Genomic DNA, 12200 nt, shown 5'->3' on the forward strand with positions numbered 1-12200 from the left:
AAATTAATAAAAAATATAAATATCTTTCATATTTTGAATAATATAAAAGTATACATTTTATATTTATTGATTAATAACTAGTGTGCATCGCCCAATTACGACTATATAAGTTGATCCAGTAGGATAAACTTTGGCCCTACGAAAAGATAAACAGCATGGCAATTGTGTATGGATCCAAAAATGTTATGCAAGTATGGGTGTCCACATGTTTTTAGGCAAAGCGTTGTATAATCTTGAGTTTTGTAAGGTGCGCGATTTATCATTCAATTTATAAAACACTTGATGAGGCTCAATTTGTTTCCATTCATCCGGAGAAAATGTAAAAACAATTTTTTTTTTTGGCAAACATTCATCAATACTGCTACAATCTTTCGAAGTATCTAAGTTAAATAACAACTAGGTACATTAGATTTTGGATTTTAGATTATTGGAGTGTAAAAACCGTTTACCAGATTATCACATCTTCCTGTACCAGCCACTAGTAATTAATATAATATAGGTATTAGGTATAATAATATAATAATAATAAATTATACTTTATAGTAAATTCTAATACATAATGTATTAAAACTGTAGATTGAATAATGATTTATTCAGTCTAATAATATAACAGTGGTTGACTTAAGAGTACATGGTTATAATTTAATGAGTAGGTTTATGTACATTCAATATAATACCTATACTATACAATATAAATAAACTTTACTTGTTTTGATTAATAATTATGTAATTACATAATATATATAGTATATAATATATTTAATTAATACGTATAAAAGTAGGTAATACCAACCATATTCTGTTGAATAATTAGAGATGACTTCTGGTGGATCAATCTTGGGACTGGAACTAAAACCGAGCTTGTCTTTTATGCCGTGGCGTCCATTATACACAAAAGTGTGAACGGCACTTTTACTCATTCGACCATCTAAATAAATACTCAAATCACTCCATACAGTATCTGTAGCTACAACAATTTCTGAAAGTAATGATAAATTATTAAAGATAGTGAAAAAAAATTACTAAATTATTATTTAATTTATGTTTAAATCCTACCTTTAGACATTCCATTATAAATAATAGACAACTTACAGTATGCAATAAAGCGCGAAATATAATATAAATATAAATAATTAATACATTTTATTACTTAATAAACATTTATTTTAAAATGGTAATAACTTATAATTTTATAAGCTATACACAAAACAAATATTCTTATAAATATTCATATTAATTTCATATTTATTTATATTATATAACATAAAAGAATTATTTGACTGCGGTAAGCTTTTAGATTCTGAGCGGAGCGATCAATGTATTGATTTTACAATGTTGTGTGTGTTTTTTTTTTTTGTGTCTGTACACGAGAACGTGTCGAAATAATGCTTCAATTTCAAACTTTGGGGGTGGTTTCCTATAGCAAAATGAATCTAGTTGGTGCATTGGGGAGGTTATTATTTGAATTTCCCAATAGTTTTCAAAAGCGCCCGGAAAAACCAAAAAAAAATTAAGGAAAAACGGGAATTTTTACGCAAAACCAGTTTTCGACCCAATCGATTTTTTTATATGGTTGAAATTCAAATACTTGAAATTTTCACAAAATGTTTAGGTCAGTGTTATCTATATATACAGTTAAAGTTTCAACAATTTTTGACTTTTTTTGAGTTATTTATAGACCATAGAAATTTTCGATTTTTATGAGAATTTTTTTTGAAGTGTCATTAAAAAAATTTTGGATGACCAAACAATTTTGAAAATTAATACAAGGTTCCTTATGAGTTGTTCTTATTGTAGCTAAAAAAAATTAAAAATCGTTTGTCACATTTTTTTTTTATAAGTGTTTATAGTTCCAATTTTTACGAAATCTCTCGAAAACGCAAAAAATTGCAAGTAATTTTGAAGTTGAAAAATCATAAAATTTTTTGTGTTTATAACTAAGGATTAAAAACACAACATTAAGTTTTCCATAAGTTTTCCTAATATAGAGCTATTTATAGACAACTGAAATTTCCAATTTTTCTGAAAATTTTTTATAAGTGACGATAACATTTTTTTGGCCTAATAAAAATACTCGAAAATTTAATACAAAGTTTCTCATAAGTTACTCTTATAATGATTTAAAAATTATAAGAATACATAGGCATAATTTTTTTTATTAGCATTTAAAGTTCAAATATTGACAAAAATTCATCAAATTCATGAATATTTTGTAGGTATAATTCATACAATTTTTTGAATAAGTAGCTAAGAGTTGAAAATTTAATACAAGATTTTTCATAAGTTTAGCTTACATTAATTATAAAAAAAACTAAATTTTTGCGTATTCAGGCCATTAAAACATAAACCACCTTTTTCACTAACCACTGGAAATTATATCCTAGGCTGACAAATCATCTCCGTTCAGAATCGTTTTTCTTATACAATGATTAGGTATCATTGGATTCAAATTTAACACTCCTATAATATATAATAATGATCCATACGGCACCTAATGTACAGCAGAGCGGTACCCCCACTTTTTTTTTTCTTTTTTTTTTTAAAAGGTAGGAAAGCTTATGAAGAAACTTGTATTCAATTTTAAAATCTTAGATTTAGACATACAATTTTTTATGAATTTCTAACTCAAAATAAATTGCAAATTTTCATGATTTTTATAAATTTTAACTTCAGAAGCTCTATAAAACTTATTTTGGATTTAGGCTCAACTTTTTTTTTATTTCTAACAACAAAATTTTATGAGAAACCTACTTGTACTAAATGTTCAAGTTTTTTGATCGAGTGAAACATTTTTTGATACCTATAGGCTATAATAAGAGTTGAAAAAAATTAAAAATATTTTGAAAATTATATGGTGTATAGATTATGTAAATTTAGTAGCTATACATTTTTTCGAAAATCGGTTTTGCGTAAAAATTCCAGTTTTTTTTATTTTGTTGTTTGTTTGAATTTTAATATTTTACCTCCCAAAAGACTAACACATAAACACATTTCAACCAAAACAGTTGCAGGAGTTAAAAATGAAAAAATCGTGTCCCCAGACAGATAAAAATCATTATCAAAATCGAATAAATAATAATAATAAATATTTTATTTTATAAAATACTAGCAGACCCGGCGAACTCCGTTTCGCCACCAGATTCGTTTTATGTAACATTTCGTTTGGTGATTAAAAGATAAAGAAAAAAAATTTTTTTTGTTATATATTTGAAAAGGAAAATATTTATTTCATTTCACAACACTAATAAATTCATTTCAATTACCTACTAAAATGAAGTGTTATTTAATTGTTTCATTGTAGTGCTCTTTGGTAAACCACATTTTTTGTTTTTTGGTCTGACGTTAACACAAACAAAGCGGATGGTTTCCCAACTCGTGAACACGCAACGTATAACTGTCCATGTGAAAAACAATGATTTTCCAAATTTATCCCGCAAACACTAAGCGATTGGCCTTGCGACTTATTAATTGTCATTGCGAACGCAAGGCGAACTGGGAATTGCAATCGTTTGAAGTCAAACGGAAGATCAGTCGGAATCATTGGTATTCGAGGAATACATACATTTTCACCTGCGTACTTTCCGTTAATAATGGTTGCCTCAATTAAATTCGGCATAAGTCTCTTTACCGAAAGTCGAGTACCGTTGCAAAGTCGCGGTGGATTCAAATTACGCAGTATCAAAATAACTGTACCAACTTTCAGTTGCAAGTTATGTGGTGGAAATCCTGGTATAATCCTGGATAATTTACTACATCATCGGGATTTGTTATTGAATCAACGGATTTGTATGTCACCAAATCGCCAGCAATTTTTGATTGAATGGTGAAATTCAGTGCGTGGACATCATTATTCTTTGCTGCAAGAATTGCTCGTTGACTTAACCAAGCATAATTCTTATAATTCTCACTAATGTTTGGGAAAACATTTTCAATAAGAACTAATTGAGTGTCTACAAATCGGCAAAAGTCGTTGGTAAGAGTAATTAATCCAGATGTCGCATCAACTGGGACTTTTCCATTTCCAAGATCTAACAATTGTTTGGAAAATTGTGCAGCACTTTGATCATTTTGAAGTTGAACTCTCATATTAGTGGTTAGCGATAATGTTTTTACGTTATTCCATAAAGGTGATGCCTTTAGGCAAGCATTCAATTCATCTGCAGGCGTTCCACGGGGAACTACTGGCAACGTCTGCCTGAAATCGCCTGCCAACAATATCATCAAGCCGCCAAAGATGTTGTTATTTCTCCGAAGATCCTTCAGTGTGAAGTTAAGTGCTTCAAGTGATTTCTTATGTGCCATTGTGCACTCATCCCAAACAATGAGCTTGCATTGCATTAACAATTTTCCCATTGCACTGGATCGGGAAATATTGCACGTTGGAGTATCAATTGTGTTTAAATTGAGTGGCAACTTAAGCGCAGAATGTGCAGTACGACCGCCATCTAGAAGAGTCGCCGCAATTCCAGATGATGCTAACGCCAAAGCTATGTCACATCTTGATCGAATAGTGGCCAAAATCAATGAAATGACAAATGTTTTCCCTGTTCCTCCAGGTGCATCCAGGAAGAATAGACCACCAGTATTATTGTCCACCGCTTGCATTAATGTTTTGTATACTTGTTTTTGCTGTTCATTCAGCAACGGAACATTATTTCTAACGAATTCCTGCAATGTATCAACATTGTATTGCAGCTCTCGATTTAATTCTTGGTTGAATGCATCGTGCATCGATCGATTTGGCGCAATCATTCCTACTTCAATCAGTAGCTTGTTTGCAATAGTCAAGCATTGATCCTCAATCAGAATCAATCCTTCATTGTAGATTTCATCGGTTATTTGGATGTCAGGATTATTCGTTTGAATACGCAAGCGATGCAAGATATCTTCACATATGGCGTCTTTGTATTTGTTCCATAACTGAATTGGTTGTGAAGGAAAACATGTGGTGATGATAATTGCGAACAGCGTTCGTATTTGGTACGCATTTGATGAAACAACTGAATCTGCAAGTGTTAAATCCCAATGAGAATCGTTATCCAGCAAACCCAATAGTTGACATGCTTCTCGATATGTTTGGCTTTGGTGGCCATTCACAGTTTTCAAATGCGCAAATGATTTCGGTCCACGTACATTTACTAACAGCAGTCGCAAATAAAAACATTCATCGTTTCTAGGATGAACAGTGTACATACGACCTAGTGCATCAGTTGAAAACACCTGTGGCCAGTCTGGAACTGGGGTTCCTTGTTTGCGACGTTGGAATTTCTTTGTTGATTGATTCCAAGTGTAATACTTGGGCATTTCAACGTACATCAGCGTCGCTGCAAATGGATCTGCTTCACACATTGCAAAGAAGCTAGTCAATGTTGTCGATGGTGGTCTCTCAGCTCGTTGTGCCGCATTAGCCTCAGTGAAGTAAACTCTTTGGCCATTTTCCAAATGCACTGCTAAATGTACAACTGTGGGATATCTTTCATGAATTTGAAATGACAATAATCGCCACAGTGCTTCATTAGTACTGACGTATCTGCCCATTTGGAAGTTGCTGATTTCGTCATTCACATTTTCCGACGCAATACCAAACACAGCCATGTCGCTGCCTTTTGTGACGTACTTGCACAAATATTTGATTGATTTGGCCGAATGACAACTCTCAACGTTTGCATGTGTTTCGAAAATTCGTGATAGCAGCGGGCAATATGGTACAATGAATTCATTTCCGATCTCAATCTCTTGATTTTGAACTTTAACTTTGATAGTTCGACCGTTATCTTCTTTTGAACGCCGACGATAAACTGGATATCCATCGTTCCCTGTGACTGTTTCAGCAACTAACGGTCGCGGATATCGTTTTGTGCACTTTCCATCAGCCATGCAAGGCGATAATGGATTTAATGCACCGCACGGTCCATGCACCATCTGTGTCGTCACAATGTCGTGTAGACGGGGATCAGTGACTGGATCAGGAATTTCAGCTGATATGATGTCATCCACTTCATTTCTGCCATTCCACCGAGTACATATAACAACGTGTGTCACCAAAAACTCGATACTTAGTAAGCACATCCATCATAACCTTGAGTTTTTGCTGAAATACTCTGGCGATTATGTCATGGCGATCTTGCGGTTTTTGACCCGGTTCCAACTCGCTTTCAATTTCCGTCCACTTCGGATTGCATGTGACCGTAATAAATAAATCCGAAGTTCCATAATTTCGCACGTACGTCATAGCGTCTTGAGCGTATTCGTGCATGTGGCGTGGGATTCCGATATAAGTTGATGGGAGAATCGTCAGTCGTCCAATATTCTGAACATCACCATCTGAATGAATAGCATCACGCAAGTGTATATAGTCCTCAGATCGTAGCTTTGGCTGATTGAATCTGATGAACGCTAAACGTTCGGTCTCGACTTTGACATACATGTCGACAGCGAATTGCTGGAATAGCCGACCGCACTTCAGAATGACATTCTCCTCATGTGTACGAATCATCATACGATACGCATAGTAATTCATTGCGCTTAGATTTTTATTATTCGTTGATACTCCTGAAAATGCAAAATTAAATGAATTGTTAATGGAAACCAATAAAAGTAATAATGGAAATAATTAGTGTGTGAATATTGTACCTGTAATTGGATCGACCATCTTCAACGTGATGTCGTATCCGTCTTGCCCTTGCCAATAAATGATTGGATATTGTAACGCATCGTACAAACGATGTGTCTCGTTTACACGATGCATGATATTGCTTCTTCGCTGAACGACAATGTCTCGTGATTTAGTTGGATCGCCAACAATAATTGCAGCAACATCATTAACGGTGGGTGCATTGAATCTTCGCACATGTTCACCTGTTGGAGTACAATCCGCTTTTATGACAAATTTGTGCGTATCCGATGGCATTCGTTCCAATGCTGTTTTGAACATATTAACCACAGCATTATTAGCGTGAAAAAATGCTTGCAACTGTTCAATAATTCGTCTCTTTAACTGTTGTGCTCCCTGTATATTGCACCGCACGTTCAGCTGATCCACCATCGACGAAATGAAATATATTTGCAGAAATTGATGCGGTTCATCTGGTGTTGGCACCATTGAACCATGCAAATGATATATTTGACCTTGTATCTGTAATTGCAAATAATCATTAAAATTTGTTCATGAATACATTGTAAATCGTGTGATGGTGTAGTGTGTGGTGTATATGAAGTTTTTATGTGTTGCAATTATGTGTTGGTTATGTGTGTTGTATCTTTTACCTTGCAAGTCGGCATGAAGCCGCCTTCTCGAATGATATTAGCTCCAAAGGAAGTCATGCGAAAGCAGTTATTGTATTCAAGGATGTGTTGAAGAAAATGGCTGGAATCGGGATCACTTCCATCAAACAATGTTTTCAGTGGCTGTGGTGGTGTAAGTAATGGATCCAGTTTGACTTTTCCACTTGCGCAGCACAATCCAACCGTTTCTCTTTTGAACTTTACCGCATTGCAATATCGGCATATAGTCGTCATTCGTCCAATATCCAAATTTTCATCATCACTGTAGTTCGCAGTGGGATCATATTGGAATGCCAAGCGATTGTATGATGCCAATGATCTTCGTGTGCTCACGCGATGTCTCAATCGGTCATTTTCTCTTATTATATTTTGTCTTTCTTCTCTTAAGTTCCTTGAATAGACTTGTTGCTGGCTTGCATGTCTTGTGCGGCGGTCGTTCTCTAGGCATTTTGGACTATGGACAGAGTGTTGAATTTAACTTCAAATGCACGATCCACATAATTTACACTGAGCTTAAATGAAATTAACTGAGCAGAGAATAATGACTATCTGTCACACACTTTATCACGCACCGTTGCTATTGGTTTGAAGTACATGCTATGTATAATAGATGGCGCTGTATGTGAAAAACGATTTCCACACTTTTCTGTTGAATTTTTCCTGAATTTTCCAGAATTTTCTTTGCTATAAACCTCACGGAGCCCAAGACCTTTCCAACGAATGCAAAACCGTGGAAATCGGTTCGTGCGTTCTGGAGTTATAGCGTCAGGGAGGAAAACCGGACTTATTTTTATATAATAGATAATATAATTCCGCCCAGAAAAAATAATTAAGAAAATATCTTTTACATGTTCATTCTCTTGAAGAAAACTTTATTTCAAAAATTAAAATACTGTTAGCGTCAGAAAAAAACAATTTTGAAACATTAAAAATATTTGTTGATCTGGAAAATGTGCAGGGTGCCTCGCGCAACATTTTGAACAATAAAACTCAAAAATTAAATAATTGTACTAAAAAATTAAAATTATTAAAATTACCTATAATTTTATCTTTATTTAAAAAATTATCAAAATTAAATATTTTTTACCAATAATTTAATATTATTCATATTATCATTACATCTATAGGTATAATATAACGTTATATTACATTTATAAATTTAAAATAATTGGTAAAATTTCATATCAATTTCATCAATTTATCATATTTAAATACATAAAGAAAAAACAAAATACATACATCGTAGTAAAATTATTAAATTTATCTACTAAACCAAACAGAATAAACAATCAGAAGAAAAATATGTTGGATCATCATCTTCTTTTAATTTAGGATAAAAACCCTACCAAAAAAATTACTAATAGAATAATTGATATTCTAAAATTATAATTTTATAAAAATTAATTTTTGTGTATACGCACCATTAAAATGTTTAGAGTGTCTCTAATGCAAAAAAAAAAAAATAATTAAATAATAAAGATAAAATTAACAATAAATATTTAAACTCTTAAGTTTTATCAATAAAAAAATATAAATTTCTGCGGGCGCCCTTGGGAAAGGATATCGCTCTATTAATATGACGTGTTAATTTAAAATTTTGATATAAAAAATTATAATAATATATATTATACAGGTATTATCTATATCATATTATATTATATTCTATTAGGTATATTACCTAGGTACGTAATTTTCATTGTTTTAATAACAATCCATGAAATATGAAAAATTATAAAAATAAAAAATATATTGCAATAGAATAATTAACTTTTTAAAAAATGATTTTCACCTATAGTCAAAAAAGACATTTTATTCTTATAAACCTAATATATTTTACGAAGTTATTATATAAATATGTCGGAAATTCGTTCTAAAATAAAAATTAAAGGTGAAACTATGTACCTAGTAAATTTTCCTTTATTACACACTTTAGATAATACAATAATTATTATGCATTATGTATTAAAATAGGTAATTGAATTTATTAAAATACATTAGGTATTAGGGTCACAATAAAAAAAAAAAAATTATTTCTGAAAGTCCCACCAGCTTAAATTGTTTATCAATTTAATAACAAGGTTCATAAAAAATTTCAAGAAAAAATTTCAATTTTTACTGGTTGCGCAACTTGTTTTAAAAATATAATAGATATTTCAGTGTATCAATAAAAAAAAATATAAATTTAATAATTAAAAATAATATAAAAAGTAGATAGATAGATAGATCATCATAATTGTACAAAAAATAATCATCACACAAACTGTCAATCATCGATTGTAGATTTATTTGGATTTGGATACTTCTGTCGGTGTTGTTCAACTACTTGCAAAAGATACTGCTTTTGTTCTTCTTGATTGGTGATTATCCCATTGAAAGTTTGAATCAACGAAATCCCACGTTCAGCTGCATCATTTACTACTTTCAGATTTTGAACCCTTTTACAACCGTCAACAAAATCTTTGTTATTTTCCCAAGTATCTGGATTCTGATTTAAGAAATCTTGGGGGATATCCAGGCTGTAAATAACTTGAGGGTATTTTTAGATACAAAATCTGACAATTGTACTGTTTGAACTGCAGTCGTCTCAACTGTAATACGCCGTAAAAGAAAGTCAGCTCCTTTTTTCTCTAATGATTTAACCATATTAACTTTCATCTCAGAAGTCACTTTGCTGTCAAAAAAGGCTAATCCAATAAGTGTCTCACTTAAGTACCATAAATGTCTTGAGAAGCTTTTGGCAGCCGCGTCGCCTATAACTATATTTGATTTTTTATAGTTGTCGAGTTCCTTTAAAAGATTAAGATCGTTATAAGGAGCTAGTTCTCCACTAGAAGCAGTATACCAGTACTTAATATAAACTTGTATGACAAAAACATTGAAGGCTTCAAGTGCAGATAATTCTCTAGCAGTTAGTTTGAACTGCGATCGAAATAAGAAAATTTTCAAGCTATAAATTAACTTTGCCATCCATCTAGCTCGATGTAAAGCTCCAGGTCTACGAATTTTAAAATCTTTAGCAGTTTCAACTCCTAGAAATATCAGGGAAAGTTGCAGCAATTCCTTGTAGTCATCTCTGGGCTGAAATGTCGCTAACTGGTCATTGATAAACTTGACAAGAACATATTTTTGTGGATTTAATTTACTAGTTTCTTTATCTTCAATTATTCCACTTTCGTATTTTTCTACGTCAATTTCGTTCCACTTTTCTGAAAATCGTTGAAATTTTTTGATATTAGGACCACTTGAAGCTCCCATTAACGCATTAAATACACTCTCAATAATAAGTTCCAGTATGTGGTGTCGACATGCTAAACTGAGAAGGTCTCTTTTAATTTTTTTTTCAAGAAGTACACACGCACTGGCCTTTACTCAACTGTTACTTGCTGTTGTATCAAAGGACATAAAATTAATGCGTTCAATTAAATTCCATTCTTCAAGTAACACAAACACTGCAGTTGCTTGGGCTTCCCCGTTCCATTTGGAATTGTTGGCACACCAAGTAATTTCATAATACCATCCCCTGATACTATAACTGCTAGGCGATCAACTTTATCTTTTGAAGTTAAATCTGGAAGTAATTTTCCATCCCGATGGACTGTCAAAGGAATAGTATTAACAAATGAAGTTCTTATTTCATTTGCGATTTTTTCTCGATATTCTCGACGTGCTTGTCTTATTGACTCTCGATTAAGTGTAAAATTTTGTATATTATGCCCTAATGATTGTACCGTAGTGGATAAAACATACATTGCATTTCGGTCACTTACTTTTGTTCTATCTAGAGCAGATGCTACTCTAGAAGTTACAATATTTGAATTAATTAAAATATTGACCTTCGTGGGTCAATTATTTTTTTTTAACCTTTTGCTGGAGGGTACATACAACTCATCATTATCACTACTGCTGCATTGAGAATCATCACAATCAATATTATTATCATTTAAATTTGATAATTGTGCCTCTTTTTTTAAACGTTCAGTCTCTTTTTTTTTCAACTCATTTTGAAGCTGTCGCTTTTTGGTTCGCTCTTTTTTTTTTTAAAGTTTCATACCAATTGGACCCATACTTCCACGTCTTCCTTTCTCCCTCTGAGCAAAAAGAAAGTCTTTGTCTTCTTTTATAGTTATGAGATTCAAAGCATCTTTATGAGCAATATCAAATAAATTATCAAAGTCACTGACGAAAACAGATTCCGTTTCTAATTGTTTTGATGTTCGTCGGGAAGCACTTTTTTTATTACTCTGCCACTTACAGTGTATTTTTTTTATTTTTTCAATAACGTGGCATTCTTTTTGCGGGGGAATTTTAGCTTTTTCCCAAAAAGCACCAACTTCCCTTGCTGTAACTGTAGCACTAGATTGAATAGAAATTTTTTCGTATTTGTACAAATGAAAAAACCGTTGAAGTATTTGTTTATAAGACGGAAGTTTACTGCCAGTGATGGATTCAAGTGTCCCCCCCCCCCCCCCCCCCAATTAACCAAATTCCACAATCTTTACTAGTGCTAGACATATTATATTAATATCTAAAATATATTATATAAAAATGTAATAATATTTACCTAAATTAGTAAACAAAAAGACCAATAAAAACTCGAATGTACGAACTGGCTACTGACGTACTGTGTATTGACGGCACAACATACACGAGACGATACCAATAAAATATTATACGAGTAAAATAGTACGATAAAATAATATTCATTAATATAACAATGTTAATGTGTGAGCCGGTGTACTACGAATGATGTGTAATCGGCGAGTAACCGTCGATAACACCAGCGAAATTGTGATATCTATGCTATTAATAGCTTCGGAAAATAAAAGTGTTGCGCGACCTCTAAATTTCAACCGAATGAAATATAACTTTCATAAAATATATATTATATCAAAATAAACATTTTAGGTGGGTGGGAA

At 32.2% G+C, this 12200-nt stretch overlaps 1 protein-coding gene across 1 annotated transcript; it reads right to left on the minus strand.

Moving 5' to 3' along the window:
• Nucleotides 1-3699: 3699 nt before the first annotated feature.
• On the minus strand, nucleotides 3700-5922 carry LOC126553499 (uncharacterized). Its single transcript, XM_050208652.1, has one exon. It carries the CDS (start codon nucleotides 5920-5922, stop codon nucleotides 3700-3702), a length of 2223 nt encoding a protein of 740 aa, XP_050064609.1.
• Between the last annotated feature and the right edge of the window lie 6278 nt (nucleotides 5923-12200).

The sequence above is a fragment of the Aphis gossypii genome, unplaced genomic scaffold (assembly GCF_020184175.1).
Source record: "Aphis gossypii isolate Hap1 unplaced genomic scaffold, ASM2018417v2 Contig00252, whole genome shotgun sequence".
Lineage (NCBI taxonomy): Eukaryota > Metazoa > Arthropoda > Insecta > Hemiptera > Aphididae > Aphis > Aphis gossypii.